Raw genomic sequence first — 27,843 nt, 5'->3', positions numbered from 1 at the left:
CTGTAGGCATTAAACTAAGTCAGGAGTCTCTCAGCCCATTCAGTGACCCTTTCTGCATTTTAGATAGGGTGGGGTCCTTGTCATCCTGAAAGAAACCACCCCCGTTTCATCATGGGATCACTTAGGACAAATCTGTATTGATTTAAAGTGACCATTAGCCCCTAAGAAGACATCATAGGCTCAAACTATGTCACCCACAGCTTAACAAAGTCACCAGATACCCTCAATGAAAAGGTCAAAGTTTAAGGTTTTTCCATTTAATTAGTCACTCATCTGCATGTTCTCCATATTTACAAATATGCACTAACATTTTTCTTAATGTAATGTGTAATGTAATAACAGATTTACTCCATGGCTTTGTATTTTTTTTAATGGAAATAGTGCATTCATAATGATGGCTCAGGTTTCTAGGCCTTTAATACGTGCAAACATATGCGGACCACTGGCCAAATTGCCCACTTTATTTTACACAGCGAGTCATTCCAATAGTTTTTCATTTGTGATTTGAGGCTTTTCTTGATTTGGAAATTCTGAATCCCTTACTCCTTCGCAGATTGCTTTAATCTTTAAGAAAACAACTCACAATTTTTTTCTCCCCTCCCTCAGTCAGTGGGAAAAGCTTCAGCTTGAGCTTCTTGAAAAAGTTCCATGGTGGATTATTGTGGCCAATATGCAAGCCATTAAAAACAGAAACGTTATCTGAGGTCCTATTATAAAAACTCAGCATCTGAAGCATGCAGAGCAACATCTGGATAGGCCAGACTTGTATGGAGAACAAAAAGCTCAGCTCTTTGGTCATATTTACTGGAGATACATATATAGATCTATAGATATCTATACATATATATTCAGAGAAAGAGAGAGGGAAGGAATTGCACTGATGAAAAGAACACCTTGGGGCTGGGGATATTGTGCTTTGGGGTGGTGTCACAGGAAACATTGCATGGATAAAAGGGAAGAAAAAAATTTCACTGCCTATCAGCAAATTCAGGATGCAAATGTCATGCGATCGAGCCAAGGAAGTGCAACTGAAAAAGTGGCTGACTTCTGCAAGACGACAGCGATCCACACATGAAACCCAAGCTGAAGCTTTTAACAGCACATGCCCACAAGTACTTTTTATTTCATTAAATAAATCAAAGTGGCAGGAGTGCATTAACATGTGGAGAATTCATTTTTGATGCGCGTTTGCTGCAGGAGTCGTATTTATTGGTCTTCAGTTCAAAAATCAACAAAAATATGCAATTCGCCGCAGGGTGCCAAACCCTTTTGCATACAACTGTATGACTTATGCAGATAGATGCAAGTGAGGAGGAGGAAAGAAAGAAAGAGGGGGAAGAAAAAAAATAAAAGAGTGCACTATGGTTGGGGTTACATTTGGAAAAGGGGTGCTGGGAGCTGGTTGGTAACTGACACCATACTGTGACAGGATGAACACAACACTGCATTATTCAATTGCGCCTGCTATCCTCTTAAACGATTCACAATAACAGACAGGACGGTGGAAATACAGCATCTGCCATCACCTACCGGCATGTTTATTTGTCTTATCCAGCTGTTACCCTACAACTGCTTTCTGCGAAGTAAAGAGAAAGTTTACATATAACCCAGACATATTAGTCTTAACAAGTAAAACTTTATTGGAATGATACATTTTGCAAAATATTACTTTATGTATATATATTTTTAACATACTCATTGTGTTCTAAGGGTATCTGTCAAGTTCTCCAGAAGAGGGTAAGATAGTTAAGACTGTCGAAGGCAAGGATATACAGTATTGTTTCCCAAAAGGTACAATAGACTACACAATCACTGTACCCAGGTCATGAGGAGAAAGATTAATGTTGTTTTTGCTTTTTTTTTTCCTCTCTTTTTCTGAAAATACAATTAGAAAATATGAACGCAAAACATCTCAGATGTAAAAAGTGTTATGTTTGAAAGAAGTGTGTGTGGAAACTTGATGAAAAGAGAAGGCAGACGGGAGAAAAAAAAACCTTAAGTAGCACAGAGCAGTTGATAGCTGATAGAAAAGTGACAATACGTCTTGTATTGTAAAGAAAAAACAAAGTGTGATGCTTCGGTGTCTGAAGTGGATCAAGTGGCGTTGCCTTCTACCTGTCGACGGTTTAGTCATCGCTGGGTAGAAAGGCATTACATGTGCCCTCTTCAAAACATTACAGTGTGTATTAAAGGACTCAAATATTTAGCACAAATGAACTGTGTGGCCTGTGCTTCACTGTGTTCAAAAGGCTGGACAGCTTGGTTAGTGAGCAACTTTACTGTTTAGTGTGATGCTCAAACAATTCCCCCGAAAAAAGGTTAACCAGCAACCAGACCGTTAGCTGTGGAAACAGTGCTTTTTCAAACATGTCTAAGGCCCAGAGGGAAGTCTTCTCATTGGGCTGCTTTACCACGTGCAAGAAAAACCAAACCTGCCAACTAAATGTATTTTAAAAAAAAAAAGAAAAAGAAAAAGAAAAACCCCACACACATCAGGTTTCCAAACAGCACTGAAACTTCTCCATTTCAAGACATTCTCAAAAAAAGGGGAAAAAAAGAAAGAAAAAAAAAATCATCCTGCGATTGATCTCAATCGTATTAAGACACTGCCAAAAATGATCACTCAAGCCAACTGAAATCAACTGGAGCCAAAACCCCCCAAAACATTCTAAACATGTCATGTTACACGACTGTATGACAAAGAGCTCGATGCACATCAAACAGTTCACAGAAACTTTTCAGTGAGATGGACAAGGTCTAGCACCTAAGGCCTATGTATGGATGGCAGGTGGGCGACAGCGTTAAGTCCTTCAATGAACCAAAACATTGTGTTCACTCAACAAACCAGCAATAAGATTTGGTCTGCGATTGTCTTGCATCCATGTAAAGAAACTTGGCTGAAAAAAAAAAAAAAAAAAAAAAGCTTTAGGTTTGCTTCCTTGGTTTTAATTTGTTACAGAGAAAGCTGGAAAAATAAAAGAAACAAAACACTCCCAAACCCAACAGTTCAAAAAAGAAAAAGAAAATTGGTTGGACTGTAAATCTATGAAGGTGTTGCATGTAGGGAGAATTACAAAAAGGGGAGGGGTGGGGCAAAAAGGTCAGGGAAGAGGAGAAGCACAACCCCGGTGACAATTATCTGCAATCTGCTGCCCTACAACTGAATAATGACTCAAACCCAGAAGAACTTTGACGCATTTAACTGGGTCTTGTTCCCAATCCATCTTCCAATAGAGCACTGACTGTCCTTTTTAATGTTAAACATTATTCGTGATCTCAGGTACCTCGGCACGAGCAAAGCACAAAGCTCTGCCGTCTTTCTTTAAAAGTGATATTGTACAAAAATAACATGCACATGTTGTTGAAACCTTTTGCTACTGTTTTGCGTATTAAAATCCACCACCATCAGTCACATACAGGAAACTGCATTTTTCTCAGTTTGCAAATTTGGCAGAATTTATATAATATCTGTTTATTTATAAAATCTTAAAGTCAGTTTCACAGCTATGAGACATAGACATATGTTGAAAAAAGATGGATATTTCATGTTCTCTATCTTATATTTATATATATCAATATACATGTATAAATGTACTATGACTTAAATAAACAATAGTCAAGAGTGTGACCACAATGTTAGCTGCTGCTAAATCACAGCTTTTTAAACCCACCCGTGAGCACTAAATAACACACAAGCACAGAGATCGACATAAAAAGGACAAAATGATCACTGATAGGATTTTTTTTCCTTTTAAAATGCTCTAATAAATTCAGCTAAGAGAAAGACAGACTTAAATGCAGACCTCATGTTTACTTCCCGCGGGTCCCTAAACGAGCAGGACCGCAGTGAAGTTTACTGTGATAAATCATTTTCACTCTGATCAAAGAGGTCGCCGCTGCTTCAGCGGCAAGCAGCAGAGTGCATCAACTACCCAATAATCATGCCACATTGAGCAGACAAAGGCAGGTGCAGAGAGTTTTTCAAGCTTTCAACCAAAACGGGAACGAGGGCCACCGCCACCGTAGCCAAAGCTCTGCACCAACGCTTTTGACACAGTTTTCCAACCAGTTGGCATTATGATAGGCACTGCTGTTGGACTTGGTATTGCTTGGACAGATTCGGGATGGAGAGGTGGAGAGGAGACCGGGGGTGGGGAGGAGACAAGATACAACGATCACTCTTAGAGAAGCTTGAAGAGAGGGCCCGCTCAGGGGGAGGAGGGAAGAAAAAAAAAAAAAAAAAAAAAAAAAAAAAAAGGAGCTTTAGCAGATTCAGTACCTTAACAGAAAAATCAATGCCTCAACCTGCAGAGACTGAAAACATGTCATTTACACCATCAGAAAGAAACAAATCTAGCTGAACAGCCACAACCTATGCCTGTTCTTGTCAAGCCCCTGGCACAAAACACAAGAGGGATAAATAAAGTGTAAAGGTAACAGTTGAGAAACAATCAAAAAGGCAACACTGCTGGTTCTGTTGGATCTTTTATCACTTTGCCTCCGTCTTTCCATTTGGGGGGTGGATTTTACATCGTTTTCCTCATCACATATAAGCAAGTTATCAGTCCACTTTAGTGCTTTCTGTCCTCAGACCCCCTTTAACTTTCTAAATCCCTGCCTCTCTCTCATAATATCACCACCGTGGTTGGTATCTAGAACTCAGCAAACTCCTTTGCACACTTCTCTGTGAAGGAGACTCTGATTTCTTCTTCGTCGTAGTCATCAAAGTTGCTTGTATCACCAGGGCCTTTGCACTTAGGAATAAAGGGAGCTTCCACCTGGAACGCAGATGGGAGACAGACGCACAGACAAAGCGGTTAAAGTGTAACTTCAAATGCATTATTCGATGAAACACTCCTACATTGATATTTGTGATGTTTGTCTGATAATCAATCTGTGAACACCCTGCAGGATCATCAGTGTAATCATGTACTTTCCCAGATGCCCATATTTGAACTTAGGCTGCTTGATTAAGGCAAAAAAAATGCCATAATTCTGGTTATTCAGCACAATTATTCATTCAATTAACATTAATCAGTTATTTGTCTTTTTGCAGGGAATCCACATTAGCTTTAATCAAACTGAAAAACAAATAGAGGTGAGGTGGTGGGGGGGGACAGGTTCACCTGTCTGTGGTGTCAGGTCTACCTATAAAGGCAGCTGCCCTTAACATACGTTTTATGCAGAGCTATTCAAACTTTGTAAAATCCTTTGACAACTTTAACTGTGAATTAGGAATTAAAAGCTACAACTCAGGAGCTCAAACTTGTATTTGTATTCATATTATACTGACAAAGGCTGAACATGGGTTTTCAAATTAGGCGCAGTGCTTTTGTTTTCTGCAGAATCCACTTTTTGCATGAAGGAAAGGGGAAAGTACTAAAACCTTTGCATATTTTTCCCCATTAACCTCCACTGAAATACCCTCTGTACACAGGCAGAACACAGGGAAATTATCCGCAGTCACAAAACACACCTAAGCTGACCGAAATCTCATTAAAAGCAGTTTCGTTTTTAAGGAAAGAATGTAATAAGGAATTTTCTCCATTCCTTCAATTGTAAATACGAAGAAACACTTATAAACATTAACTGTATATAAAAGATGGGTGTAGCTACCATAGTGACAACCATTGTTTGGAGTATTTTTTTTACGTTGCCATGTCAAGAGGTAGCATCGCTCTAAAGCAGCCCCTGCTTTTTTTTAATATTACTGTAAAAGTCATAATAATGTACAAAATGATCAACCATGTGATTGCCATGTTCTATAAGACATGAAACTAGTGATTGAGACCATAAATTCTCAATCATCTGTCATTTGCCCACAGATTTAAATACAATCACCACCTATTGGTCATTAGAAAAACAGCTGGTCTGAGGGACTTTTACCCCGACTCCTTTTTTCAGACCCCAGACTATGTTTATATTTATGTTCACATTCCTATTGCATGAAAGCTAACCTCTTACCTTCCTCTGGTAGATGGCAATCCAGTCGGTGGTGGCAAACCACTTGTGGCCCTTGATATCATTGACTCCATTCCTGAGGTTGCCAAAGCGCTTGGTCAGGTCCACTTGCAGCAAATTTCTCAACAGATCTTTCAGGTCTGAGCTGAAGTGGGAAGGAAAGCGAACCTGCAAACCACAGAAAGCAATCAGAGTCTTGTTCGGAGTGTGTTCTCAGGCACGAGGCTGATCATTTTGGGGGAAAATGTCTTATTGTGACTTTTCTGACGTAAGAGTTCAACTTTAGAAAATTAAGCTAATTCAGTTAAAGTTTAACTGAAGTGTAATAACCATTCATGGCTCTATATTCTCATGCAAGGTTGAAATTGTTTTTATATTTGGTTTGGAATAAACTATTCATTCCTTCCTCGTATAATCACTTAAATACACTGCGAGACTCTAGACCTTCAGGTGGAAAATCACACCCACCAACATGTCTACAGAGAAGGCGCTCTAGTGGCCGTTTTCAATTTTCCATGTCATGTGCATTTCTCAAAGCAGATACATTTATATTTTAATCAATCCTCCATGCATAAGAGCTTGCATTTTAGTATGGCCCAAAGTATATACATATATTGATTCTTCTCATTTTGCTAACAAGCATTCTTGCATCCTCTCTCCTCCCCCCCCCCCTCCCTGCTATCATGGAAGATCTAAGAATCATAAATGCACCTTGAAGAAATGAGGAGCCTACTGGAAGAGCAAAAATGCAAGGAAAACCTGATGTATCCTTCTTTTTCTCTCTCTCTTGCTATGAGAAGCAAATGTGATAGAAAGTAATATCAGTAAGGGAAATAAGAAGATGTGTCTAGCATAATGAAAAGCACCCCACTCTCCTGTGCTTAAAACATGCACCTACGGTGTTAATGTACCTACGACTCAATACAGTGCCTAAAAGACTCCTGTGTAGACATAAAGAGCACAGAGACACGGCTTAATTAAATTTGATGGTTCTCTGGTTGTGAGTGGTTGTGTCCATTTGTTTCCACTCTCCTTTGAACCTTCTGCTGCACGAGACATTTGTGTCTAAGGAGTTGCTTCCAGCTAGTTGTTCTTTTGCTTTTCTCACCACTGTTGAGACCATACGTGAAAGTCAGAGATGACATTTGGGGCTATAAACTACACATTATATTAAACAGTTTTACAGAGGAATCACTTCACGCATGACTTCTTTCTACTGCAGCTCGTGCTTTGCGCTGTCCTGTCTGCATTTGATTTTATGAGTTTTGCGGCGGCTCATAGAGTCGACATTAACTTTTTCTCTTGATTCATAGACAGTATTTCTCAGAAATAATAATTGAAAAGCTAAATGCGTTATTTTATACACTTTTCAAATCATAAAGGCTAAAGGTTCAAATGTAACAGTGTGTATTTGAAGCAGTAATAGGTGGTAAAAATGAGTCCTTAGTTGGGGATAAGTGCACAGTTCTAATGCCTACACAAATTTTTCCAGGTAGCCAAACTCACCTTTCCTGATACAATCTTTTCGTAAATCTGAATAGGCTGGTCTGCAAAGAAGGGTGGGTAACCAGCAGCCATCTCGTATATCAGTACTCCCAAAGCCCACCAGTCCACAGCTTTGTTGTAACCCTGAAGAATACATGAGAAACAAAGGGCATCAAACATGTCCGCTAACAAACACTTCACACTACAATTTTCACAGGAAACAGCAAAAAGAAAGCTGTTTCACAGTCTAAAAGCTGATGAAGCAATTGCTTCCTAAATTTCCCCTGTTAATCTGCTTAACACTTACTTTACTGAGGATGATTTCTGGCGCCAAGTACTCGGGAGTCCCGCAAAGCGTCCAAGTTCGGCCTTTCACCCTTTTTGCAAACCCAAAATCTGTTACCTAAGAAACAGAATAAACAGCCCTTAACCGCTAGTCGCATACGGGGAGAGCACTTTTAGAGACGCTAAGCAGCAAATGTTGTTGATGATGACTGAATACAAACATGTAACCCATACCTGTATGTAACCTTGCTGGTCAATGAGCAGGTTCTCTGGCTTCAGATCTCGGTAGATGAGATCCAGCGAGTGAAGGTATTCGAAGGTCAGTACAATCTGCGCTGCGTAGAAGCGGGCGTGCGGTTCACTGCAAAAACAACATACGAGGCTCAATACTTAAAGTCTGGGAACAGCACATGGAGGCCTTTCATCAGAGTTAACACAACTCACCTGAATCTACCAATCCTCCTTAAGTGTGAGAACATTTCACCCCCAGGCACGTACTCCATTATCATATACAGATTGCTGTTGTCCTGTAGTGAGATGAGGAAAGACTTACTGACACGTAAAGCATGCACGCATAAACAAGCCGGCCAAATTACTACAGATAAACAACAGAAGTGGAAGGACACAAATGCGTACCTTAAAAGAGTGCTCCAGTCGCACCAGAAATGGAAAGCTGACGGCTTGGAGGATACGCTTCTCATTCAGTGTGTGCTCTATCTGCTTCAGCTTCACTACCTGTGAGGGATCAGGACATAGAAAGGTAAGAAGGCTGTCAAAAAGAAAAACAAATAAACAAACCCCCCCCCAAAACAATGATTACATCTCAGGACAGATTTCGATAAATTCAAATAACGCTGTGGAAAAGTAACCAAAAATGCACAGTATGGAAAAGGCCAATCAGAATAGCTGTGAGCAGTGTCGACCCATCGCGTAGTTCCATTTCTACGACGTGCTTGTCAGGCTACCCACAGGGTTTCAGGGGGTTTTGCAGTTATGATGTAGTTATGGTGTGAATTTCCCGAAACTTTGACATGTAAAGCTAGAAAGTGTCTTTTGACACTGGAAAACGTCTAAACTTCAACGTGACCTTCTGGAAATTCCAAAGCCAGTATTTGTAAGAACATATGAGAACAAATGGTTCATACAATCTTGGTATAAATGTTTTTGTACAAGGGATGATATGATACAAGCCAGAGCACCCAATTGAGTCATATTTATTTACTCTCCAATATACTCTTGAATTAGCTTCATCAAAAATACCGTACCTTCTGTTTGTCAAGTATTTTCATGGCGTAATGCTGACCAGACTCTTTGTGTTTCACCAACATGACTCGACCAAACGAGCCCGTGCCTAAAGTCTTCAAACGCTCGAAGTGATCCAACGCCGCAGTTTGCTGGGAGACAGAAGACCATGCCAGTTAGAGAACGATCACAATCTGTTTGTCCTTACAAGCCCCACATAGTTCTTTGCTAAACCTGAACTAAAAGGCCATCCCATATCCGTAACAAGATATTTTACTATGAATCGGACATATCGTCTTTTGTTTGAGGCACACTCATGGTGAACTTCTCTGACAGCATCTAAACATGTCGTGGCTTCGCTGCTGATTAAGTGACCTTGTTAATTTTCCATAAAAGGTGCTACAGTAATCTGAGCACATCTCATTCAACACAAGTCTGAATGCATGCAGTTACATTAAGGGGCAAACACGTGCAGTTGCACTCGCGTGCCTCTGTCTAAGCAGCTCGGTGCGCTACAGAATGCCTTTAAAAGCAATTACATGTTCACATTTAAAACTTAATTTCACCAAATCTCTTCTAATTATATTAAGTTTGAGAAAATTGTCTATGATCTATCTATGCTGGTCCCTCTCTCTTTCTCTCTCTGAGTCAGGGGTGGGTCGTTCGCTGTAGCACCCTGCGCGACACAGAGATCATGCTTCTTCTTAACAATGGCAAAAATGGACATTCAAAAGCGTGGTCGCAGTTCACAAGAGTAGGTTCCACATCGAGTCCTGCAACTAGTCTTAAGGGGAAAAACTGCACATGGCCTGTAGCACTCTCAGACACCGTTTTCGTGTCTGAAAGTAGCCCCGAGGAACATCTGCATAAGCGATCCACGTCTGGATGACAGAATGCCGTCTCCTTAACAGCCTGATAAATCCAGCAGGGTTATATATTCTGCGACTGAAAGTGGCTGTCAACTGTATTATTACACACATGCCCAGCAGAGGGCGAACTGCCCTTAAGAAATGAATGGGCTTTCATTAGTTTAGGGGCAGGCCTATTTCCATGACACTGGCTATCTGAGTAAATGAGCGTAAGTAACATTAATCAAGTCACGATTCATTGTGAAATATACTAACAATACAGTGCCTCAACACAACTAAAACTAAAGCATGCTACAAATAACAGAGTGACACAGTAATGAGGAGAAACTAAATTATGTCTCATCTCACCTGTGCTGGATTCTCCCATTTTTTCAGAAAATCTTCTTTGGCTTTGGCAAGAAACTCCTTCACTGCAAAGAGAAACAAAATTCCCATTCAGAGAGTTTTCACCCAAACCTAACTGAATTTAATAAGACTTTTATAAGGATATTGAAGCACTGGAGAGCAACATAACATGCTTGTGATGACTGGATGTCTGGATTTATCAGCTGCTGCCAGCAAGCAACAATGAAAGAGAACAAGCGAATACGTAGCACATAGTTAAAGTTGTCAAATTTGTAAATTAAAAAAAAAAAATGCTATAGATGACCTTATTCACAGAATAGAGAAAATAATACAACACAGCAATACTTAATAGCAAGACACAAATGAACAACAAAGCCAAATTGAAATAGTAAAGCTTTAAATAAACTGGAGTCTAAACGAACTTCTATTCATTCTAGTCTGTTCTTTTTTTGTTCTTACAACTAAGTGATCAATTTCAAAGAATTCCAGGTTAGTTTCATTAAATCAACATTTCTGCCATCAAAGAACAACTTTGAGGTATCACTTCAGGCTTAGACTAAACAAACTCATCTTTTGAAGCCTCAAACGTCTTTGACTGCACACTGGAGAATAATGGAATAAGTAAAACGATATAAATCTGCATATATTTACAAATTCAATTTGAAAATACTGCTCAAAAGTCTGGGGTCACTTTGAATGTCCTTGGTGAAAAAATCTCATAAAACCTGAAGCTGATGAGAAATCTTGAAAATGATGATTCATGGAAGACTAATGGCAACACAGGCGTAAAGAGACTCATTTTCTGGCACACTACCATCGGGAGTCATGTTTCAAAGAGTCTTTGTTATATAAAACAAGTTTATCATGTTAAAGGTTACGCAGATCACGTCAGCGCTTGAACCCAAGCAATGCAGGACTAAGACTGATATTGCTATCAATATTTAGTGATTTAAAAATCCGGTATATGGATTATATTGACCAATACTTTTTCTTTGACACTTGTTATGTGTAGTTATGTATCTAGCAGTTTACATTCTGTCCCAATCGCCTCATTGTTGTTTGTGGTGTTCCAAATATGTGCTGGCAACCAAACAGCTGCTCTCTGACAGAAACTATGCCACATCAATTCATGTAAAATGGTAAAAGGCCTTTCTCAATTGCTTTTAATATTTTTCGAATGTTCATTTATCTGCCATTAGAAATGCAGAAACGAATAAATTGCTAATACCGAACACTGATAAATCAGTCAGGATGTAGTCAGCAAAGCCGAAATCCGCCTCTGCGTTTGAGTTTGTCAAAACGACATTGAAATAAATTTCTTTGTGTAATAAATTAAAGCTATTCCGTGTGGGACTTCATTTCCAAGACACTTAGTACACGCTTTTGTATGAGGACCTGTCGTCCAAACCCCAGTGCAGTCTTATAGTAGTATTTAATGAAGGAAATAAGCCACTCAGATCAACAGTTTTCAGGGTTTTCCATTAGGTCATAGTACCTGGTACCGGGTACTTTTTTAGTGACTTCTCAGGTGGGGTTCCAAGCAATCCGAGGAGGTACTAAACTGTGACGTCAGATTTCATGCCGCTGACTGGCAGCTCGTTAGTGTCACCCATGAGAGCATCTTGTTTACGAAAGTCAAAAACGCCATTTTTGAAACCCGCCAACGAGGGAAATGGCTACAAAAAAACAAAACAAAAAAAAAAAACAACCCAGTGATCCCCGAGTCTGATGACAAGCCACAGGTATATTCTTGTTATATTCGCCCACCTTTATTGTAGTGTTCGTGTCGCATGTTAGTTACGTCGTGGGATTGTAATGGAAAACCAGTCGATCCGGGTCGAATCGTGGAGAGTCAATCCGAGTAGGTACTAATGGAAAAGGGGCTTTAGTTTAGGACTTAACTGAGAAAGGTAAGTACATCTAGAGAAACAATCAGCTGCACACCGAGTCCTGGCATTTATCCGTTAAGAAAGTCATTTTGTCCTGTTCTCAGGGAGTAGTACACACATTCATATGAAATCTTCAAGGTTTCTTTATCCTGCATTTAACAGGCTGCCTTTATCAGAACAAGAACACTAACAAGTTTTGGTAGAAGCATGTTTATTTTTTGGCTATTTTAGGACTCCAACCAACTAATGACAGTCATAACACTTGCACTCAGCTTAAATGGATGGAGATGACTTTTTTCTTTAATTAAAAAAAAAAAAAGAAGAAGAAAAAGACATTCCTAAGTGGTATACGTTTGAGTGGCATTGTAATCCTGTGGACAGACTGTAACAACTTTACACACACAGTCATATGAAGAAGTTCTTTTCCCCCCTTATCTTTATGGGGTTAATCTCAGTGCTCTGTGGGAACATGTAGATAACCAACCCTTCCTCATTCTTCCTTAGTGTCATTGCACCGTGCACAGCTGCTGAGCTGAAGTGTGCTATTTATACTGTTAGTACTGGAAACAGAATGGTGACAGTTGTAGGCCGACAACTGCTTTAGTAAAATTGAGTCCACTTTTCTGTGTTGCTGTTATTACAAAAACATAAATGAAGTGTGGAGAACGACTCAACGACTTTTAACGATCAGATTATAAGCTTAACAATTTTGACATCTTTTTAAAAGAATTGAATTCAAGCGAAAGCTAATTGATAGCCGTTACCTTAAAATCAATACTAAAACTACAAAAATGTACAAATCTCTTAAAAAAAAAATGTTAAGGCTTAAATGATCATGTGGAATTTCTGTCTGCTTTGGCGATCAATAGAACACAACAGCCTGGGGCACAGTTTAAATTAAGCCAGTCAACTGTCAATAATGAAAGTGCTCGGTCGTTTATTCATCAGCTTTGTGATACGGCTAATGTCCTTTTGGAGTGATGTCGGAATCAGAAAACTGAAAATTAATTATGAAAAACAAACAGCTACCTACTCATAAATGTCTCGTGCAAGCATTTGTGCATCTCTCTCTCTCACACACACACAAACACAAACACACACCAAGAGAAAAGCTTAATTCTCATCTAGCAAACATCATTTCCTGCAAATTCTCAAAAGACCAGCAGCTCCAACAATTGGATGGGAGCAACAATGGCAAAGACTAAAGTTCCTATAAACATGTCAGGAGCACTGTGGCTCTCAGAGAGCAATGGAAGCAGAATGGTCACCAGGGAGAAAACATTTCCTGTGAAAGTTGCACAACTTCCACTTTCAAGCAGAAAAAGCCATTACTGGAATAACTTGGAACTGCGCAAAGGAAAGACATGGAAAGAAGTTGCTGGCAGCTATATGGACACAGCAACAGGACTGGTATCAAGGAGTACCAATGGAGATACAGCTGATCAAAATAAATAAATAAATAAATAAATAATTTTTTTTTAAATCCATGTTCTTACTCTCCTGTAGCTCCAAATTTCTTACCATCTGGGAGGACTATGGGTACCTCTGGTGCTGCAGCATCTGCCGAGCGCGACCCCGATTCACTTGAGCGTGAGGATGACTCCCTCTTCCCTGCATGCCTTCTGGAGCTCTTCCTGTCACACATTAGCCCTGCAAAGTCTCCCCTATACTACTTCTTGGCCTCTTCCTCACAGCCACTGACTCATGACCTATCCTCCCCCTCTGACAGCACTCTGGTCAAGTCAGCAGGCCCACACATCCACAAAAACCCAGCCAAAAGTCCCTGCCGGCAGTCTTCAGTCTTTCCTGTGACTTTCACTCTGCTGGAGACCAAGTTCAAAAAGTAGCATCCACCTCCAGTGTGCACTCATAGTATGGAGAACAGTGCTGCTCCCGTTAGACTCGAGCAGATCAATTGGTCCCTTGCTTGGTTTCAATATTTATTCTGTACACAAAGTACTCACTGCTGTTCCCTCTCATGTCTCTCTCTCTCTCTCTCTCACACACACACACACACACACACACACACACAATATTGATCTAAACAGGGGCATAATCATCAGGGGGAGGGGGCATAAAACACTAGCTGGTATATTTATCCAACCCAGAGATGAAGTCCTATGGAAAACTAGGCCTAAGCAAGTACCCTTGAGATGAACTAGACACATCTAGCAGCAGCTAAAACTTTCCCCAATTAGCACAACCAATCAGATGTCACTGATGAAAAACTTTCAGAGATGATCTGGGTGTTTCAGAAACATAAAAAGTGGCACTCTCAGGAGACGCTAGCAAAACAGGAAGGCACAAACCACAGTGAACCCCCCTCCCCCACCCCTGCCCGGGACACACACACACACACACACACACACACACACACACACACACACACACACACACACACACACACACACACACACCCACCCCAAAAGCACCAGAGTCTGTTGTTTAGTGCCAGGGTTGAATTGATCCTCCAAAAATCAATCCCACATCTCTCCCCTGGGCCTCACTGCCCCACTCTGACGCAGGAATAGAGGGGTTATATTAGGGCGAGTTGACCGACATTAAACCGCATCGCGCGCCAAAATCAGGTGTGAGTCTACACCAGGCCTTGTTCAGATAGCATACAAGCCTTTGTGGTGAATAAGAAAGCAGTAAATGAGCAAACAGAGCTGTATGTAAAATGGAAATGAGATCAAATGCTTGTAAAAGGTGAGAACTCGGCTTTTAGCCATGAAATGAAAACAGGGAGGGGACAAATACTGACAAAGTCATGAATGTGGAGTGTTTTACCATCTTAAACAGAGCAGATGTGTTAATTTACTGACCAATTCAGGAGCAAGCGAGCTGACAGCCAGTCATGAAGTGTGGGATCAATCTTATTTTCATGCATGATATACATTTTTGCCAAATACTGCAATATCAGAGAGACAAAACAAAACAAAACAAAAAACATTAACGGACACAAGGAGCACCCTGAAGTGTACTGAGAGGGAAGCTGCAGTAAAGGTACTAACTCTGACGGTTCTAATCATGAGACGCAAAAACTAATAGAAGCCAACCTAGCCAGGAAGCATAGCAATCTGTTATCAGCAGTGAGGACAGTAAAGACAGATGAAAGTTGAGGAAAATACAGCAGCGATACTCCCAGAGAGGAGAGGAGATGTGCCCGCCGTTTAGAGGTTTTGCAAAAGGAGACTACTTCACATTTTGTCATGTTGCTTCCGTGCTCTGAGATTAACCATGGGTGGAGCTCAGGCAGCTCCTACACACATATAGACAGGAAACTAGGTGAGGCAAAAGCAATGCGTTACCCGAGGCTAATAAGTACTTTCTTTTTCCTGGTTACAGAATGTGTGCCACAAAATCTGGAAAAGTCAGTCAGAGAGGAGTTGGTTTTAAAGCTAGCTCATGTAGCTGCTTACTTTGTTAAAAACAAAACAAAAAAGCAAAAGAGAGTAGCATTAAAAGCATAAAAGGAAGAATTTAAGACTAATAAAGTCAGTACAAGAGGAAATTCTTTGTTTAACATGTGATGTTATTTATATACGCGTTTCATATATTTTTACAGTCCTTATAGGAAGTAGTTAGTGTAAAGGACTAAAAGGACTGGAGTCCTTTGCGTTCTGAACTGTCACCTGACTGTGGTCTTCTGCTTCAAGGTTAAGCGTGTTTAGAGAAGCTCTTCTGCTTACATTGGTTGCAACAAATTGGCTATTTGAGTAAGTGTCATCTTCCCATCAGCTCAAAATGCTGGTCTCCTCTGACCTCTAGCCTCTCAGTAAGGCATTTTCACGCACTGCCACTCACTCAATATTTTCTCAATTTTTCATACCACTGTCTGTAAACTCCAAAGATGCCTGTGAAGGAAATCCCAGTATATCAGCAATTTCTGAAATACACCAACATCAACCACCTCGCCAATGTGAAAGTCACTTAAAATCACCTTTCAGCTCTAGCAGATCCTCCTGACCTCAGTCTAAGGCTCTGTTAATGAATTTGCAGGAGGTGGTAATGGCCATGTTTAAACGCCTAATAAATGTATTAATTAATTACCATCTGATCGGTTGATTACATATTTGCCTCAAAAAGCACTTTAACAAGTATGCCCAATAAACTGGCCATTGAGTCTATATAGTTATGCCACCCAGGTATTTTCAAGTACCTTTGCACTCCAATGAATGTCACATGCAGGTAAAATGTCTATAACCATCAGCTTCATTGTGTAATTTCAGCTTGAGAACTGCTGCATATTTCAATCATCCATGGCAGACAAAATTAAGCAAGTGAAAATACCCCACATTTTGAGAACAGGTATAGGAGATTTTGTGATGCATGCATGCTGCTGGATCTCAGGGTTATTTAGCAGCGAGTGTCAGTTTGCCGTGTTATCAGTTTAGTGCTCTAAGCTTGCCTGAGATGTCTGATTGGCTTTCAACACTGAGGTCAACTGATAAGCAGTGCAGGCTTACGACACACACAAAACCCCCCAAACAACTTTAAGCATTACACAAATCAGCTGCATGCAGAGCAGGGGCAGGTCATGAACCCCACAGATATTTATAGACGGAGTTGTACTTGTATTGAGTGCTACCTCATTATATTGTCATAGTCAAAACACACACAAGCACACAAACATCCTGTGTCATAACTGCTTAACTGACCAAGGTTTTGCTCATATTTACAGGACCCACTGATCACCCATTAGCAATTTTTTTTCTTACAACAAAATGCTCACATACTTTAAAAATACATGCAGTTTTTGACCCTTATACTATAAGTTGCAGCAATACCTCTCTTCAAAAGGACTATGCATGACCAGTCATCTGCATGTTTAAATGTTGCAGCCCTTGCAAGTCGCCACCAGAAATACTACTCGGTCAAACATCATCTGATTAATGAAAAGCATTAATGGTTAAAAGATGCTCTCATCATGCCACCCACCCCTAACATGGTCTGCAGCTCAGACAGACGGCTGTGGCCCCTTTCTCTCTCCCTCTCTGTGATGGGAAGTTTTAAACAAGCGAGATGTTAAGTAAGCAGATGACAGCTGCTGAACCAGTGCAGTGCACACTTTGATGTTGGATCTTAATGGTCGTGTATCGGCTGACGCCAGCAAGGAAAAAAGGCTGGTAGTGCAAGGACTGCTAACTAATCTGACTGTGTGTGCGTGTGTGTGTCTCAATGACACAATGTGTCACACATTTCAGCAACATTTACAACGTGATTTGATTGTCGAATGTTGATTTGAAATACATATGCAAAGGTTTAACCGACGTTTAACCTCAACCGTTTGACTGTGCTCGATTTATCTTGCGTTTTCATGCGTCCATGGTTGACTAGTCTGCTTTTTTCTCCTGTTCACGAGACTAGTAAACTACTCGCTACTCAACTTTTCACCCTGCCTCTAATTCTGCTCGTGTTCCTTTAACGCCTTCCCCTCCCCCCTCCACTAAAAATCCAGTCTCCTCTCACTAGTGAGCAGGTCCAGCAAAAATGAGATAACACCGAGCTACGTTTGCTTGCAAGCACGAATCCTGACACTTGGCAAAGACGTAGAACATGGGCAAGAGGAAAAGAGACAGGATGAACATTTTTAAAACTGCGAAATAGGGCGTTGGCATTGGCCTTGAGTGTCGAGGACACGCCCTAAGACACTTTTAAGTTCTCCGCACGTGTATTATCTGGGGATGCCAGCTTAGTTTAGGTTGCTCTGTAGCATAAAAGGTACAAAGAAAACAACAATTAAACCCGGTCCTTATTCATAAGTCTCCAATCTGTGTTAAAGATTTTCATAATTTCTGATTTGTTCTCAGTATTATCATTTTGACACAGCCCTGGCTTGTGGACACATCAAAGATAGCATTTTGCATGGCTGACGTTAAGAGAGTTTTTTCCTATTGTTATCGGGACACTGCCATCGTAAGTGAATTACAAAGCATAAAGTTAAATCATAAATCAGTTTCTTAGACAATGCAACAATTATGATTTTACTCTTGGCGATCTGTGTTGAGTAAAGTACTCAATAAAATAGCGATAGTACAAATCAAAATCCATTTGATTTTATACAGCAAAGTGTACACAATTTGAACACAATCACTTGGGATAAGATTTAAGATCAAGAATATTTGGGGGGGGTTTTTGTTTTGTTTTTTAGATGGATGCTGAAAGTGATTGTGCTTTAAAAATGGGCATGAAATCACTTAAAACCCATCTAGGCAACATAGGTTTAAAAGAAAAAAAACTTCCAAAGCTGATGCACTTATGACACTCTGGATGTCATGTAAAGTAACTTTCACAAAGCCGTTATGTAAATATGTTGCAGGGTGATGTTATTAAGTTACAAAAAAAGAAGAAAAAAAAAAAAGACTGAACTGGCCAATAAGGCTTTTTGCCAGTTCAGAAGCAGCATGTTTTTCCTAGTGAGAGGGAATAACTGCCTTATAAGTAGACTTGGCTGAGTTTTTTTTTGTTCATGCACAAAAAAAAAACAACAACCTTTAAACCACACTAACGCAAAGCGAACGTTTTGCAAAGCCCAATGAGAGCACTTTAAGTGTGAAGGTACAGAAAAATGTCTTAAACTAGAGTCAGGAGGACAGTGACAAAAGCATAAGAAAGTCAAAGAATAAAAAAAAAAAAAAAAGTTTATGTTGTGTAGTTTTAGCCTGAGTGTTTTGCTGTGCAGCACAGTGCACAGAGAACTGCCCCCCTTTTCACTGTAACTATAAAAAAAACAAGTGGTAACTGAGCAGACACAAATATCAGGGTGCTCTGCTCTGCGGATGTATTTTTATACATGAACGTTAGACACTCAATCGCCCAGTTCAAGAGATTAATTTAGTGCAACATTATCGAGAAAACACAGCTTGGTTATCTGTCAGACGTTTCCCCTCTGCCTGTGAAGGACTAAGCTAAAGGGACATAGCATGAGCTACAGCTCCACCCCTAACCCACGCTACTGCCCAGCTCCAGAATAAAAACTCACTCCAGTTGCAAGCCTCTAGCTCCTCCTGTGGTCGGTCATGTCTGCCTTCTCCACTGCCTATGTCCCCTAGACAGGGTCCAGCTCGATGAAACAGCCTTCCTGCCAGCTTGTGAATTACAGACATCACACAATGCTGGAGGGAAGCCAGCTGATGTCCCGTGTAGACTTTTAAAAACTGCTGTACGTCCCGATATTTTACCAAGGAGGAATTCCACAAAAATGCTCAACTAACGTCGTCTTAAAGGCCCAAACTTTAAGCTATCCTTGTATGGCTGTTTAGTCTATAGAGCAGAAGAGGCGATGACCAACTGTGCAGAGCCTGGGCTGGAACTTCCTTGCTCCTTCACTTCCTACTGCTGTTCACTTGTCTGTCCGCCCTGCTTCTTCCTGTGGGTCAGCTCTGCACAGCAGTTCAGTGTCTCACTTGCCTGCCCAGCCTGGAAAGTTCGGGCGCGACACGTGTTAAACACCTGGACCAGCTCTCAACACTGTCCTTCCATTTTACGTAGGAAACAAAGGCGGCTGCCATGTTGCCCTTAATCTCTAGCTGCTCTGTGGAAAATGATGCTTCTGGGTGTGGCCTTTCAACCCCTTGCCTGCACCTGTCTCTGTAGATCAGACTGATAAAGATGTGAAGTATGACAAAGTATGAAAAGACCTTCCGGCAGCACTGCCTCCTCTGTCAATGTTTTTAACCTACTAATCCGTCAGTTTCCTTTACGTCTACAACCCTGAGGAAAAAAAATTAAAAATCTTTGAGCCAGGGCTCTTGAAAGCCTTGGCCTTGTTACATGGGTAACAGTACAGTAGAGAGCCTAGAGGCCATTCTTCACACTTACTCTCTACCAGCAGCAAGGAGCTGACATTCATTTAACAGGTACCCGTTCAGACTTTGCACACTTGAGCGTCATTTATGGTGTTATGGAAACATAAAACAGTGTCCTCTCAAAACTTTTCTGCAACCCTGTGATCCAGACTATTAAAAAGGAACTTCAAATGTTTTGACTGAGTTATTTTCATAAGAAATTAAGTCGTTTTTAAAAATACTTATTATTGTATATGATTAACATTTCTTTGGGGGTTTTTAATTCTACTTTTGTTGAAGAACTTTTTTATAAAAACAACAACAACAACAACAAATATATACTAGACAAAAACAAACAAATAAGATGGTCCAAGATCACCTCTTTCTCCACATTACACAGACTCTGTGACGCATACAAGTGCCCTTGTTCTAAATGCCGCTCATCACATGTTGTTCAAGAGACTCCTCAACTCCCAACTTTGTGCCTGCAGACAAATTGCCCTCATGCATCATATGACCCTGTCCTGGTGGCATTATTTTCCTCCCTCCACTGATAACAGTTATTTTTGCTCTATGAGAGTCACTGCATTAAGATCTCACTCATCACTTAATGTAAACATCCTAATGTAAACATAACCTCCTAAGACCCGAACTCTTCCACGGCATGCATTTTTAATTTCTCTTTGATATTTGGGCATTTTTTAACCTTATTTTTGTTTTTAAGAAAAATAAGAGCCATATATGAGGATATTCATTTAAAAATTTGATACAACAGTAGCAGTATAATGTACTTGTAAGTGGATATCAGGCCCATGTAGAGCAAAATTGAGTATTTTGGTCTAAATAACCAAAAATATTATGTCCACATATGTGAACGACAGGTCCTAGGAGGTTAATGTAAACATCCAAAGTAGTATGTGCATCTCTCCTCTGGCTTCAAAAACAGAGAAGAAAGTTTTATTTTTCTGAAGCGATTCTAAGAAGTGCACAAGAAAGCAGCTGCACAGTGGGCTTTGTGTTTGCGGTGTTATCGTCGGCTTTCATGACCTGATGTGAAGACCTAAAAAACACAAACCGCAAGGAAACCTATGACTGTTGTATGAGGCCAATTGTTGTCATCCTCACTGGTAACTCTGAATATAACCTCGGGCTCGCAGTCACGAGCTTTCCCACAGGATGAGCAGAGAAAATGAATAACATCCCCTGCTGTTCCGATGAGTTGACCGTGGCCTCACAGTAAAACAACTTTGGCTGAAAGTGTATGACAGTGTATGAGGTGAATGACCACGGGTGGGTGTCCTTCGTGGGTCTAGGTTGACAAACACTTCTTCATATTAGAGAAAATCCGTTGCAGCATTTTAATGTGGTCTCATTATGGATGCACAGTACAGATGCTAGGTTGTATACTCCATATGTACCTGTCATTATGGGAAACAGGAAATGACTATAGCAAAACGATCTAAGGGGCAGACGGCATGATCGGGCTAGCTGCTTCAACTTAGAGGTAAAGGGTACAACTCACCGCTCTCCATCTCATTGCCCTTCTTTGCTGTGGGCGTGTTGCCCATGATGGCAGGCTGATGGTGGAGTCCCTTGGCTCGGAATCAGTTTTCCTTTGCGAGTCACTGAGTATTGTTACACCGTTAACGCAAGTCACTGGACTCAATGAAGCTGACAGCTAGCTACTAGCTGACAGCTATCATTATTGACTAAATGTAAATGTAGATCAAAGCAGTACTCTTCCGTTGTGACTTCAGGGAAACTCAGAAGACTGCCCCAAGCGTTAGCCGCTTCAAGTTAGCTCAGCCTAGCGCGTTAGCTCGCAGAGATAGCCAGCGGATGTCAGCTTGGTAGCGTTAGCTCGTCGATTTCTCCAGCAAGCACGGACAAATCAACTTGTCAATTAGTTGTTATTTATTTCCACAGACGGCTTGGTTTTGTACCAAAAAAAAAAAAAAAAAAAACCTCAAGTCCGGGCACAGATCGTCGAAAGCCACTTCCGTCTGTCTAACTAGCAAGCTAAAGTTAGCTTCTGAGCGTTCCTCGCAGTCTGGCCTTAACTAACCAGGTACTCTCTCAGTGTATGCAGGCCTTCTCACTTGAGACCTTTAAAAAAAAATGTCCAGTATAGTCGGGGTTTTTTTAACAATGGCGCTTATCCCACTTGATTTCTCCTCATTCGTTTCCAAAGAAGCCGTCAAGTGCAATGGTTTCCTGGGACCGACCACCTGATAGTCGATTCCTCAGATCAACAGACCCCTTCCATTAATCTTCAGACCGCAAGGGAAACTCCAGTCATCCATCCACCCAGGCCCGCCTTCGCCTGCCTCTGAGTGGCCCCGCGCACAGACAATTACGTGCGAGGCGTAGCTATTCGAGCGCTCATTGGATCAGCATCTACACATTGAATCATTGCATTCATGCGATTCGACTGTCAAGCGACTTCGTCCCGCCTCCCGGACTTGCCAGTAGCTAAAATGCCAATAACAGTTACCGCGTCTTTCGATTTTGACTGCAAATTAACAGCTTTTCTTTATTTATCTGAGAGATTATTGTAGCGAAAGCAAATCAGATGCTTTTGCAATAATCCTCATATTTGCAGTGCAATGTTTTTCGTTTCTGTGGCCTAGCCACCCCCTTTACCATAGCAATCTGTGATTGGTTGTGACGTTAATACATACTATTTTTAGTAAAATGTGAAAATATGAGGGGATACTCACACTTGTATTTGTGATACTGCGCTTGCAATATGATAAAAGTGTGGAATATACTTATAAACCTAGCACTTGTTACCTATATCTAACAAGTGGAGATCGAATCCAAGTAATTATTAGAAACCCACTCATACAGATATAACAAATTCACCGTTCTTTTATTTGGAACACAAAATTACAAAATAAAAGGAGGAAAAAAACCATGAAGCGATATAAGCCATACAAAACTCCACAGTCAAATGGGAAAAGTAAGTGTAAGTGCACTGTGAACACAAATACAATGGCAGATTATCAAACTGCAATTTAATTGCCTATTGCTTCAGTGCTGAAATCTTCATAAACAGGTACAAGTCCATTGTGCACCAAGAAAGGAAGTAAGGTGGATCATTCAACAGCTTTGTTACGTTTCAGTTCCGTTTTATCGCTTCATATTTGAGGTTTCCTGCAATATTGCTTTCAACACTGGAAAGAACTATCCAACTATAAATAACACTCATTCCAGTCAGACACTCATAATCTTCCTTGGAACAAGTGCTTGTTTGAAACCCAGGGTGAGAACTCATGTTTGAGAAGGGCAGCTATAAGGCAGGGATGTGTACACATCCTTTATTCCCACTTGAATGTCCATAGGCATTGTTCAAAAGTAAGGTTTCGGGCTGTGAATCGTCACCTTTTTAGGGCAGGGGCCATCTTTATAAGCAGTCCATAGAGTTATCTGGGAGTACACCCAAAGGTGGGGCCTTGCCAGGGAGACAGGATGGCGGGAGCATGGAGTTTGAAGAAGGATCCACATTTTCACAGTCTTCCATTCGCTCTGTGCAGCCTTCCCAGTTTATATGGAATCTGGTGACACGTGGGTTTGAAGCTAGAATATTTCTCTGCAGCTGAAAAAGGAAAAACATAAAAATAAATTCTTTGCACAAGTTCTTTAGGAATACCTAACACAGCATCCTTAATAGAATCATTTGGACCACAATTTAAGGCAGTTTTATTTCATCTTCATCGTGTATTTGTGTTATTTCTGCATGTCAGTGTAAATAACATTAATATGACATTAATTAATGTTCATTATACTAGTGTACGCTAGTGTAACATTTAAGACCAAGTGTGATATTAGAAGTGTACATGAACATTAAAAACAAACAAAAAAAAACAAACAACTGTATCTGGCAGCATTTGAAAGTCTTTACCATTTACCCTGACTACTAATTGATTTTCTGTTAGCTCCAACATCAAAACAGGCACGCTGCTGGTGTAAATGCATCTGACTCCATGTGCTCTCTAGACTCAGGGCAGGAAAGAGTGAACCCAGTAGTACAAAGGCACAGTGTGGTATTTTTTTTCTTTCTTCACAATAGCTAATCACATAAACTCACACAGGAAACAAGAACTTTGCAACTCTAATCGGAGTAAGCTGTTTAGATATTTTTTTTGCATTTGTAAGTGAAAGGTTTTAATCACAGATGTCAGCCACCTTAAAAATTTGACACCTTCAATCAAAACCCTTTGCTATGACCACAAATCTCACAGTGGCACAGAATAAGCCACTGAAGGAATGTCATAATCGAACTTTCACAACGCTTTTTGTTCCAAAGTGCAAGCTTTGCTGAATTAAAGGCTTCAACTTCAGGGCTCCAGTAGTGCACCATGCTGCTCCATATGTATGGTAATAGTTGCAAAGCGTATCATATATTTCATTTTCAATTAGATATTTGATTAATTTCTGCATAAAAAAAAGTAGGGTTGATTTTTACAATAAAATCCCATTGAAGTTATCTGCAAATACAATGTAACTCTTGCACTAAGCTAATGTAGAACAACAAGTCTTCTTTGGCAAATGAGATGGTTCAATTTCGAGTCACTCAAAGTAGATAGTGTTCTTTTAAAATGTTAAAACACTGTCACTTGCTTCACAGGAAGTGTAGTTAGTCCTGTAAGGATCTCCAAAAACTACACATCTCTTGGGCAGGAAGGGAAAAGATAACCATTAAATGAGCGCAAATGAGCTGGAAATGTAGTCCAGACTGGTCCTACATGGAAGACTCATCAAAAGAAACCTTACCTGCAAACTTGTCATACAAGTCAGTAGTTGACTTATGCAAAAAAACGCCACACTTGTTTTGGAAACAACTGCTGTGGACATATTCATATTGAGCTTTATGGTAGCAAAGATATGTCTGTAGCAGTATTTTGTAATGAACAAAACACTATTAAAAATGGGTGTGGAAAAAAAAAATCTCCTTTAGGATCGTTTTTGCAGCACAGTAAATATTTCAGGAAATGGAGGAAATAATCGTAACAAAGAATCAGCAAAATCTTATTCAAAATGCAATTCAGGTTTAGAAAATAAAGGTTAAATGAGGCCAGCCTTTACAAAGTATACCAAAGCCTACCTATTTGAAGTAATGAAAGTCCAGTTTGTGTAAAAAGTCACTCTCCACTGACTTGAGCATTATCCAAAATATCTATGTAGATGTTAAACATTTTCTGTGTATAAAATAAACATCTGTGATTGACACAAGAGCAGGTGAAAACGCCAAAATGAAATCAGTACTGCCGTAGTATGCTTCTTGTAAACATTGGCACATTACCTCTGCAATAATTATGAAATAGTTTCCATTTTTGGAAATTCAATAATTAATAGTAAATTTTCATTTAATAACATCTGAAGAACTAGTCATTTTTGTTTATTTCTTCTTTCAATTACAACAAAAAATGTTGTAATCTCTGAGTGGTACCAAAAGACTTCAATATAACTGAGCGATGGTCTGCCTCCAGTGCATGCGTCACAATGAGTGATGCATTTCTCATCAAAATTTTCAACTGTCAACCTAACAGGCCAGTGAAATTCAGATTTATTTCCAAAAGGGACTAATTTTAGATTCTCAGGGTACTTAGGTCTACTTCAAATAGCCAAATGACCTGTGGTGGTTTTTAATTTGACTGCAATTATAAATGTTCAGTGGAAATAGGCCTTTACCGTGTAATTTACACCAATAACATTCAAAATAGACAGTCGTGGTAGCATTGCATCTCAGAAATCAGTCATGATCCTAACCTGTGTGTAGTCTGGCTTGATTGGAGGATTTTCACGCAGCTCTGGGTCTGTGTATTCGTTGTTCACATAGTAACCAATGCGAATGAACTCTTGGCTGCGGTACGTGCAGGTAATGAGCACTACTGTAACACCAACTGCATCGCTTTCAGGAATCAATCCAGTGTTTGGGGCATCCGCCTGATAAACAAGCAAGCAAACAAACAACAACAAAAAGCTATTAATATATGTGGAGCTCCACTGCTGTTGTGATTTGGTCAGATTAGTCACAAATAGTGACTACTTTTTCTGAGTGTCAATTAATTATACCTGAAACACAAACATGTGTCTCCCAGCAGGTACTGGGCCAACCAGCACCGAGTCGAGGATTTGGTCGTACTCTTCACTCTCTGCTGAGCCGACATAGATGATCTTCCACTCCAGGTCTATAAACAGGAAATATTACAATAGAGTGCTTCATTAGAAAAATATGATGTGACAAAAACATTATTTTTTTGTTAAAAAATGAGCCTGTTAAGCAAAGAACTGATCAGCTGATGAACAGATGTAAACATGTAGGTTAATGTGCACAATGGTTTTTAATATTTCAAAAGCTTTATAAATTCAGTTTGGTTGTGTGCTCGTACAAAGAATCTGTCCACATAAAGTTACACAAAGAAATGCAAAAAAAACAAAACAAAATTTTAGATTTCCATCCTTGAATAGAGCTATATTTTGTTTACATTTTTACGCACAAACATTAAAACGTTGGCTAATTAGCACTGAACTTGTTTTTTATCCCTTAATGGAAACAATAAGATTGCTTTACCATATTCATAAGTACCACAGGACGTGCGAGAAGCGTCCACTCTCCTTGTTATAGCTTTAAGCCATGCTGTTATGCAACTTTAATGTTATCTTTAAGCAACGTTACCCTTTACACTTCAACAAAAAGTAGTTAGCTACTACAGCTAATACTGTGTAGCTGTTAGCAGATTTATGTTGTAGCTTCACACAAGCGATAATGACAGCTGTTATGCAATGGTACCAACCTTCAGCAAGGTCCTCCATACACTCAAAGGTTATTTCAAACTGAAAGGGGTTTCCGAAAGGACTCGGGTTGTCTAGGACAGCCACATTCAACACCTGTACCTTCGCCATATTTTCTGGAGCGGTAAGAAGGGGCAGTTTCCCGGGGAACCTTAAAAAGCAACACTCTCGCAACACAAGCGGTTACCACAATTATTATGGATCACACACCTGTGCTTTCACGAAACGCAGGCCTTACTTATAGGACTAGGCTCACACTACTCACCAAAACAATATTTCTATCATTCAATTGCTCATAAATCTGGGAATAAATTGCCGCTCTCCCGCCGCTTTGACTGTATTACCCAGGTTTCAGCGCGTCTACGGCAAGCTGTACACGCGTATGATGGAAACAGAGGAAAAGGGTGGCCTCGATCAAAAGGAAGGAAAAGTGCCTCTACTGACCCCTAGTTGCACAACTACCAAAGCCCGAACCCACAATAAACAAGCTACAGATTGATTATTGTTGTAATTATTTCAACCACAAACAAAGTAAATCAGGCTGGAAGTATTTCTGTAACGTGGCCTCAAGCTCTGATGTACCAACTCAGTGCCTGAGGCATTTTATTGGTGCTGTTAATGACTGCAGTTCATCACAAATGCTTGGGCAGGGAGGTGATGAAATTATCTAAAGTATCTAAACTTTATGGAGTCACACCCAGGATTGAGGAGTAGTGAGTTCGTGCCATTAAACTAACAGATTAAGTACATTTTGCAGGGTTTCATCTGCACCTATACCAGGTACCAGCATAGTGATTAAAGTGTTACATTTGAAACCCCTTTGAATGCAGAGAAAATCTAAATTTGTTTACAAAAAGACATGGCATTCATTGCAATCTCTATCCCCAGGTAGATTCTTTTAAGGACAGGTTTATAGCTACAGAGAAGCAGGGTCTTCAGTTCACTGGTGAAAAACATGAAATCTAGCTCTAATTTTTAAGCTTTGAATCTGAACTCGTAAAACTTGAATATGTGAGGTGTAGTCAGAAATCAGAGCTATATACTATATATTCACACATTTTAAATAAGCTGTTGCATGCAGAATTTTAGAATGCCACAAAGCAATACTCTAATCCTCCCACTTGGCCCATACAAAATATTTAATTTTTTTAATAAAACAAAATTCACTGACATTTTTGC

General features: G+C 40.1%; 2 protein-coding genes across 4 annotated transcripts; both read right to left on the bottom strand.

Annotated features, from left to right (window-relative positions):
• Positions 1-1,616: 1,616 nt before the first annotated feature.
• On the bottom strand, positions 1,617-22,184 carry prkacaa (protein kinase, cAMP-dependent, catalytic, alpha, genome duplicate a). Of its 3 annotated transcripts, none has more exons than XM_004559527.3 (10): positions 21,389-22,184; positions 10,191-10,252; positions 8,997-9,125; positions 8,368-8,466; positions 8,176-8,258; positions 7,966-8,092; positions 7,754-7,849; positions 7,468-7,590; positions 5,965-6,129; positions 1,617-4,778 (listed from the first exon to the last, which is right to left on the bottom strand). In XM_004559527.3, exons 1-10 carry the CDS (start codon positions 21,432-21,434, stop codon positions 4,653-4,655), a joined length of 1,056 nt encoding a protein of 351 aa, XP_004559584.1. In that variant the 5' UTR covers positions 21,435-22,184; the 3' UTR covers positions 1,617-4,652. The 3 variants fall into 3 exon arrangements, with proteins under 3 accessions (XP_004559584.1, XP_023008711.1, XP_004559583.1); XM_023152943.3 differs by lacking the exon at positions 21,389-22,184 and adding an exon at positions 19,062-20,104; XM_004559526.4 differs by lacking the exon at positions 21,389-22,184 and adding an exon at positions 13,598-16,534.
• A 535-nt stretch (positions 22,185-22,719) lies between these two features.
• Positions 22,720-27,051, bottom strand: asf1ba (anti-silencing function 1Ba histone chaperone). Its single transcript, XM_004559524.3, has 4 exons — positions 26,667-27,051; positions 25,945-26,060; positions 25,639-25,815; positions 22,720-23,464 (listed from the first exon to the last, which is right to left on the bottom strand). The coding sequence occupies exons 1-4, from the start codon at positions 26,773-26,775 to the stop codon at positions 23,273-23,275; spliced, it is 594 nt and encodes a 197-aa protein (XP_004559581.1). The 5' UTR covers positions 26,776-27,051; the 3' UTR covers positions 22,720-23,272.
• Between the last annotated feature and the right edge of the window lie 792 nt (positions 27,052-27,843).

Source organism: Maylandia zebra, linkage group LG4 (assembly GCF_041146795.1).
Source record: "Maylandia zebra isolate NMK-2024a linkage group LG4, Mzebra_GT3a, whole genome shotgun sequence".
NCBI lineage: Eukaryota > Metazoa > Chordata > Actinopteri > Cichliformes > Cichlidae > Maylandia > Maylandia zebra.
This window is presented reverse-complemented; position numbering and strand designations above follow the sequence as displayed.